At 46.8% G+C, this 8,511-nt stretch overlaps 1 protein-coding gene across 2 annotated transcripts; it reads left to right on the top strand.

Moving 5' to 3' along the window:
* The first annotated feature begins 355 nt into the window (after positions 1-355).
* TMEM74 (transmembrane protein 74) lies at positions 356-7,934 on the top strand. Of its 2 annotated transcripts, none has more exons than XM_090040510.1 (2): positions 356-742; positions 1,196-7,934. In XM_090040510.1, exon 2 carries the CDS (start codon positions 1,236-1,238, stop codon positions 2,196-2,198), a length of 963 nt encoding a protein of 320 aa, XP_089896636.1. In that variant the 5' UTR covers positions 356-742; positions 1,196-1,235; the 3' UTR covers positions 2,199-7,934. The 2 variants fall into 2 exon arrangements, with proteins under 2 accessions (XP_089896636.1, XP_089896637.1); XM_090040511.1 differs by lacking the exon at positions 356-742 and adding an exon at positions 758-943.
* The last annotated feature ends 577 nt before the right edge of the window (positions 7,935-8,511 follow it).

Genomic DNA, 8,511 nt, shown 5'->3' with positions numbered 1-8,511 from the left:
TTTCAAACCGGTTTGTGGCACCGATGCCCCACGTTCTAGTCCTTTCAAACGCTGCTGCCTTCTCCCCTTGGACTATGTTCTCCCTGGGCCTCCTACAACAAACCTCTTCCTCCCCTTGCCCAGGGATAGTATTCGCACCGGCCTTTAAACCTGAATCTGAACAGGACAGACATAAAGACCCGGCGGCCAAAGCTTCACTGGGGAGGAAGATTTTTAAGAATGCCAGTTAGCGTCGGCCTCCGGGTCTTTAAGTCTGCCCTGTTCAGATTCAGGTTTAAAGGCAGGCTGTTTTGGCTCGTGAGACACCAGGGGCCTGCCAGGCGCTTGGCGGCAGCTGGCGTTTCCCCTGACCAAGGGGCTCCTGCAGTGCTGGTTCTCGGCTCTGGAGAAGCCCCGCGCTCAAGCGGGACCCAGAGACATCACGTCGGACTGGCGAAGGTGCCATCCTTTTGCCAACCGCGCTGGTCCCAACGCCGTGGGAAGGGGCTTGAGGCCGGGGGTGACTCGTGGCCCCGCCGGGCTGAGCACGAGGAGAGGGGGCCTCGGGCAGCCCGGCCAGCGCACTCGGGCGCTGCGCGGCGAGGACGTGCCGCAGACTACATCTCCCAGGATGCCTGCCCGGGCCGGGCGCCCCTCCCCGCCCAGCCCACGCCGCCTCCTCCAGCGCCGGCCCCGGCGGAGCGTGCGGGCTCGGGGCGGCCGCCGGCTCCGCGGGGCGGCGGCGGATGCGGCGGCCCGAGAGGTGGGTGCGGGCGCGGGCTGCGAGGGGCCGCCGGGAGGCCGCGCACGTCCCGCTGCGGCCGGGCGCCTGGCCCCGAGGTCGGCGGCGTCCCGGGTGCGGAGCTGCCCGGCCCGCGCGGGGTTTGCTGGGGCGCCGCTCGTGCGGACTGCGCCCGCCGGAGCTGCCGAGGCTGGACGCGAGCCATCGCCCAGCGGAGACCGGGTAGTTCGTGTGCAGCTGTGTGCTTCCCTGCAGTAGTTGTGTGACCTGCCCTCCGCCTTTCTGATGCATCATCCTGAGGCTGGGGGTCCCCCCTCGCCCTGTTGTTGCAGCCTGAAAAGCAGTGCATGACACAGGGAAGGCGTTTAAGGGTTTCGGGGTGGGCTCCCACCGCCGGGCCAGAGGGGGGTTAGAGCGAGGAGTGCAGTGATCAGCATCTCCCGTGCCATGATCTGGCTTGGTTGTTATTGGCAGGGCACCCTGACGCGCAGCTGGCTGGTGGGAGAAGCCTCCGATGGCTTGCATGGAGCTGCTGTACCTCGCCAAGGAGGCCAGGCGATCCGATCTGTGCAACAACGTGGACTGGAGCGTGCGTGCCTCTGCCTCCGCGCCGCACGGTAGGGGCGACGGGAGCGCGAGAACGGCCACGGCAGTGGCAGCTCTTTGCTGCGAGAGGCACTGCAAGTCCACACAGAGGGCAGCCCTAGCAGGTCCCAGCCAGGCACCTCTGTGCACCACTCCTGCCTCCTCCGCCTCTGGGCCATGTCCCCAAGCATTGGGCAGCACCCAGCCCTGCTGCCAGCCACCTCCCCTGGATGGCGACGAGGAGGCAGACAAGAAGAGAGCCTGCTGCTGCGCTCAGGAACTAGAGACCTCATTTACTTACGTGGATGAAAATGTCAACCTGGAGCATCCAAAAAGCACCCCTTCTGTTGTGAGCAGCTGCTGCCAGGGCCAGGACCCCCCTGCCCAGGACAGTTCTTGCAGAGAGATCCCACTGGAGTGGGTTCATGATTCTCCCTCTCTGATTTCTGAGGAAGAGGATGACGCTGCTTCAGAAGCTGCCTCAGGGAAATCTATAGATTATGGGTTCGTTAGTGCCATCTTGTTCCTGGTTAGTGGAATTTTGCTAGTGATTATTTCCTATTTGGTACCCAGAGATGTGACTGTCGATCCTAACACTGTAGCTGCCAGGGAGATGGAGAGACTGGAGAACGAGAGCGCTAGAATCGGAGCTCACTTGGATAGGTGTGTGATCGCAGGTCTGTGTCTCTTAACTCTGGGGGGCGTGGTGCTGTCCAGTTTATTAATGATGTCTATGTGGAAAGGGGAGCTGTACAGGAGGAATAGATTCGCATCCTCCAAGGAGTCTGCAAGGCTGTATGGGTCTTTCAATTTCAGAATGAAATCGGGCCCCAATGATAACACGCTGGAGTTATCATTAGTGGAAGAGGATGCACTGGCTGTAGATAATTAGTGTGGTCATGATTTCTCAGACAGCACTTGTACAGAAAAGGAAGTTTTATTCGGAAAGCAAGGACAGCTAAAGATAGCTAGTGATGCAGTTTTTGCCTGACAGGAAAGGTTTTCCTTTAAAGTTTATAATTGATTTTTTCCATTATATGGATACTTGTTCTTAGGAAAAATGCAAGGGATAATATAATCAATATAAAATACACTTTCTGGTGAAAGCAGTGAATACAGATTTCTGATTGCCAGGTTCCTTAAATGCTCCTTTATCCTGCTATAAAATATATGCCTCAGTGTCTTTCCTGGGATCACCCTAATACAGAGCACTAACATCCTGCCTCCCTAGAAGCTGTTATTGTATCAGCCTGCATAAGGATTATTAACAGTCTACTTGAATATTGGTCATATCCCTTAGCACATCTACCAAGTTGCAAGACTGACATTTAATTAAGGATGACAGTCTTTTTTTTTTTATATACTTTCATTTTTAAGCTGCCCTCTTTTCTTGCTGTTGACTGGTATGAGTGCATCATGCATTCATTTACCACAAATATCTCTTCTGCCCAACTAATAGCATAATTAGTGATGATTATTAAAATATAGAATAGAAGGTAATGGGCACTGGATTAAATGGCTCAAGGCTTTGATAAAGGGCCTTTCTTCTGTAGGTCATTGGTTCAACTGCAACTACAATCCATAGTGTTGGGAAAAATGTTAACTTCTGTGGCTGCTAACTCCTGTGAAGTTAGTTTAGTGGATAGATGCTGGACACCTGTCCTGATAGGACAACTACACTGCCATAACTTGACATGTATTGACCTCTTTTTGGGAGTCTCAAAAATGCTGAAGACTTCACTAGGATGGAGATGGAGATAGAACAATTTTCTCACAAAGTACTCCTTGGAAGAGGTTTGTGGCAGGGAGCAGGACTCTGCTTGTTCTGACGTTGTCCGTATGATCTGTCCTCTTCAGATGTAGCTTTTAATATACTATGGCTACAAACCCTTCCAGTTTCCCAAGAAGTGAAAAAAGCAAGGTGTTGTATTTTGCATGGGTCAGAAAATTGCTTTCTGTGCTACTTCAGTTAGCAGCCTATTTCTTTATCAGCTGCTTTAAAAAGTCAGTGTCACAGGGAGAAATGTTAGGTATCCAGCCACTGAATGACAGATAATGAGTTCATACATTGTAGCAAGTCAGAGATAGGTGATATTATTAGTGACATGGGTAGCACAGTAGTCAAAAAATTAAACTCTAAAGGAAACTATTGTCAGCCATCTTCTGGGGAAGGCTATAGTAGTTGTGTTTTATATCTTTCGTTTAGGGGAAATAACAAAGAAACAAACAGCATACATGGTAGAGGTGACTAGACTGAAGCTTGCAAGCCACATGAGGCTCCTGGAAAGTTTCATTGTGGCTTATGAAGAAACTTAATCTAACAGCAAACCATTATTTGTGCTGGGGTGCTGTATGGTGTGAGATCTGGGAGTGTGTCCAAGAGTCCTTGGCCACGTCGAGATTTTGGTCACCCTTGTTATATAACAATATAATTTTTAATTTACTCCAGTTGGGCACATTCTGATCCACTGACAAGATCCACTGGTCCACTGGTTTAAAAATGGTGAGTTAATGTTTAAAATAAACCCCCTCAAATAAGTGCCATTCTGACTTCTTAAATCTATTTGCATTTTGAATGCATCTCAGAGGAATCAGCCTCTCATCTGAGGCTGAAACCTAAAGTTGTTTTGACTTTGCTACCTCAGAGCTAGGGTGTACAGGCTGTCAGTATTTCCACTTCAGTCTTGCATGAATAGTCCAAATCATGACTACTGCTATTCTCTAACACGGAGTAGCCCACAGCTACAGCTAAGCTGTCTTAGCAGAGGGTGTTGAAAGTAAGCATCTACTTTAAAGCCCAGGAGGTGAACACTCAACAGTTTGGGACTCAAAATAACTGAATAAGAAGATATTCTTTATACTTGAACTGTGCTCTGATTAGGTATGTTTGGGAAGCAGCTTGCCACCTTAGCTCTTTCTTTTAATTCTGTAATATTGCAGTGTGTTTTTCAGTTAATATAAATAGACTGCAGGTCCCTTCCTTCTCATCTCTTTATGGGTGAAGTTGCACGTTACACCTAGACCAAACTAAGGGCACTTAAAATGCAAGCATCCACACATTAAAAGCTCATTAACTTGTGCTAAGGGCCCTCTGAGCACTTCAGTGTTATGCCACTTAAGACCAGGGCTAACTCTGGGCTGTGCTACCTAACTCATTTTAGACTAACTTCAGTCTGCTCCACAGAGAGAAAGTGAGCTATTTTCAGTTCTCCAGCACCCCTGGATGCACTGCTCTCAGCCTCCTCTCCACCCAGAGCAGGGTTAGAGTCCAGGTGTCCTGGCTCCTAGCTGCATCCATGCACACCAGCCCTTTAGTGGCAAATCAGAGCTGTGCAGGCAAGAAGCACTCTAGAAACGATCCTAACCCTTAACATGAAACTGCTCACAGCATATTCTGACTTCAGCACTGGTTAACATCCTGTCGATTTAGTAACGTAGACCATCACCCTGTGTTATGGTGGGAAGCAGGGAGTCCTGAGGAAGAACACTGAGGAGTCTATTATCCGCTACATGTCCATTATACCCCTCTCTCTGGCTGCTCCGTATCACGAGTTAAATGAAGGACTTGTATTTAATGCTGAGCTGGGGTCAGCCTTTTTTGTTCAGTTAATCCTGCGTGCTTGCATTCACACAGGATTACGAAGCACTGTTTACCCAGTTAATAGATTTAGACATCCAAAGGAATCTATATCACTCTTTCCTAAAGGCCCACTGACTGACACAGCAGCCATCTTACAGCCAGCCAGAAGGATCTGAACTCATTCCTGTTTTCCTACTGTTCATATTATGTTATTTGTAAGTAATGTTGTATTGTTCTGGTGCTTTAATGTTGGCTCGGAAATAGAGATGCCACTTAAAATGTTATGGCATGCAGACTGTCATTTCCTTCATTGTTGTTTTGTAGTTTTGGGGACAGATATAAGGCCATTGTAACAGGAGAACAGTGGGCCACACCCATGTTCCAGAAATGTGTGTTTGTGTGTGAGGGCTGGGATTCACCAGGGTAAGCATCTAAACGCTGGTTTTAGGGGTCATTCCTGTGGCCATGTGAATATGCCATCATTAATCCAGTTCTTACCAGGAGTAAGTTTCAAAAATCAAAAAGAGCTTCTACATCCATGTAAAGGGTGGTGCTTTGGCCCATCTGAATCCAGAAGAATGATGAACAGACATGATAAACAGAACTGTAATATGGGTAGGGAAGATTTTTCCCCTGCCCACCCTTTCCCCCAGGTAGATGACAGTCTGCTCCTGGCCCTTACCAGCAGCAGCATACTACTCAGACAACACTTCCTCTCAGTGATGGTTGGCAGTAGCATAACTAGGGATGGATGAGCAGAGCACCAGCCCTGCATGCCAATTTAGAGAGGATGGCAGAATGGTGGCGCCATGTGAGGAGACTGCTTTGCAGCTGTATCAGTCCACACCTGGCAGCAGCTGTAATAGCAGTTTATATGCTGTAAAACTCTCTAGAACTTGGCATTTCCCTTCTCTCCACTCTTGGGTGAAAATTCGTCTCTGCCTACGGTGCCAAATTCCTCTGTTGCTTACATCTCTAACAGTTGGGGTGTGATGCCCACTACATAGGGATGGTGGTGTTTTAGTGGGGTTACTTAGCCCTATATGTCCAGGTTTGAAGCCCAATAAAACCACACTGTAGGAGGTGAGTAAGGCAGAAGACTACTGTATCTCCATAACCTCTGTCTGAGCTTCCTAGGACAGAGGCTAACATTTACAGAGAAGCTCCATCCAGCAAAACTTAAACAGGCTTTTTTCCACTGGCTGATTGGGACCATTTGTTGAAAGGGTGCAGAAACTTGCTAGCCTCCATGGGCACATGCAGTGCATCACACTTAGTCTGATGTGAGGCCTCTAGCTGGAAATTAATTGCTCTGAATTTTTGATCACACTGGAAAAGGTCTGAAGCAGAGGCTAGTAATTTTTCAGATCTGTTGTTTTTATTGTTTTTAATTAGACCTACATGTAAAATTGGACTATGTTTTTATAGCCACAAAAATACAGTAGCTGAAGCTATAAAGTTCCCAAATCCCTAAGAACCATGGCATGCCTTAATGCTTGTTGTTAGCACTGGGAAAGAAAGTATTTTCCATACTGTATCATGTGAAAAGTTTTCTGACTCTTTGCAAAATCCTGTCACCAATCATGAGTGAATGGTTTTTAAAGAATCCTCAGGGTTTCCATAAATGTTTTAAGGAAGAAAAGCTAATAAAATGGCCTCAGTCTACACAGCAAAATCGGGGAAATCCAAAAACATAATTAATGTAGTTTACATGGTTTCTTTCTCTTACAATATTATTTACTACAGAAAAAGGAAAGTGAGGCTTTCAAGAGAGGGGAACACCTGGGGTAGGAAATAAAGTATTATGACATTTTCTCAATCCCAGGTTGCAGGGAGTGAATGATGGGCTAATAAAACATTTCACTTTTAGGTCTCTGGTTCTAATGTAGCACAACATGCTAGAGACCAAAACCTGTTACTGATGGCTGGTGGTGGCCAGTAGTTTGTAGTTTCAGTCCAATTGTTCACATCCACATCACAGTGGATAAATGTTCACATCACAAAAATAACCTCTAACCCCAAGCAGAAAGTCTCAGCAAGGTCTAAGGATTAAACACCATGATGAATGAATCCCCCCTTCCTATGCAGAGGTGACTCAAGAGCTCCTGCTCAGAGCTAATGGAAGAGAAGGGGCAGCCTGGAGAAGTTTACCATCACTGCCCACATACCCTGCCAAGATCAATGGGAGCCTCCATTATTTGGGTTTATAAATCTGGCATTTTACATGCATACCAAATTTTTCCCAGCTGGATCTAGGAGGCTGAGTAAAACTGGGAGGCACTGGGACAATAAATCAGGATATGCCAACCACCCTCTACTAGAAGATCTGTCGAAAGCTAAGTTGTGGACAAAGACTCGGCCTAATCCCAGATCTTTCCCATTTACCAGTTCTCTCTTGCATGGCTAGACCTAAGATCCAGGTAGTCTACATAAGCTATTAAAGGGATTCTTACTCTCCAACTACTGCCAGGCCTGCAGATGTTGTCCAGGTCAGAAGCTGACTTTAAGAATAATCAAAATTAGAATTTAACCTGCAGCTCAGTTTTACCCATTTGTCCACAGAGGTAGTTTGGGGTTGTTTTTTCCTTTCTTTAATTAGAAACTGGTGAGCAATACTAAACTGAATAAAGCCTACTAGGGAGTATTGCAAAACGAGGACCATCATAAAATGATCTTCGGTTCTGTTACTTAGTTTTGGTAACTACCCTGTTTACCCAGGGACAGCCAGCCTTATTTTCTCACTGCCATCCTCTAATGCTAGACCTGAAGCCTAGAAAATCATTTTAAGCTCTCTCCTGGAAAGCCCTTCTGGGTTGTTGCTGTTTTAATATGTTTACAGTTTTTAATCTTTTTAATTATTTTAAAACTCTGTCTGTAGTAAATAATGTTTACCAACTGGGAAAATGACTGATTTAATTTTGTAAATCTGCATTTTGAACTGCTGCAGGGCAAAATGTTACAGTTAATGTGAGCTTTTCAATAGTGCATTTGATGCCTTATTATAATAGTAATGGTGTTCTGTACAGGTGTAAAATAAAAAAAATGTAAAGTTAATTTTGTCGTTATCACTGTTGTCTTATTCCTTTGCTAAGATGTACTTGGTAATCTGAGTAGTTGTATCTTCTTACTGCTAAACAACATATCCAGTAATAAGGATTATTTTCAGTAACCTGCTACCACCTCACATCTATTTAGAGAATGACTCCACCCACTCAAGTCAGTAGGGGTTATGTTAATGACTTTGTTGGAAACAAGAGTCAACTCTGCAAAGGGGACTCTGGCTCAGCGATAAAATCTTAACTCCTAGAGATCGTGCTTCTTAGCGGAAGCCTCGCCTGGAATCCGGTGCCCAGTTTTAGTAGAGGATGCAGAGAACACAGGTAGTGTTAGGCACCTCCAGTGGGATTTACGGAAGTCAGATACCTAAGCTAGGAGCCACCATGCTGGCCAATAGGAAATGGGAAGGAGGGGGGTGAAACTGAAACTCCACCCATCAGAGTTAAGTGCCAGATTTCCCCATAACCCAGGTAAGTGCTCTAACCATGAGACCAGTGCTGCTACCTCCTTTCTCCTGATTTTGTGCAGGGTCTGATCTAGAAGGCAGGCTTTAAGGATGCTCCGTGGA

The sequence above is a fragment of the Crocodylus siamensis genome, chromosome 3 (genome assembly GCF_052110815.1).
Source record: "Crocodylus siamensis isolate JL-2025a chromosome 3, ASM5211081v1, whole genome shotgun sequence".
NCBI classification, from domain to species: domain Eukaryota; kingdom Metazoa; phylum Chordata; order Crocodylia; family Crocodylidae; genus Crocodylus; species Crocodylus siamensis.
The sequence above is the reverse complement of the archived record's forward strand: the minus strand, read 5'-3'. Positions and strand labels throughout refer to the sequence as shown.

Coding starts and splice junctions, on each gene's coding strand:
- TMEM74 (XM_090040510.1), top strand. CDS start 1,236: ATGGCTTGCATGGAGCTGCTGTACCTCGCCAAGGAGGCCAGGCGATCC.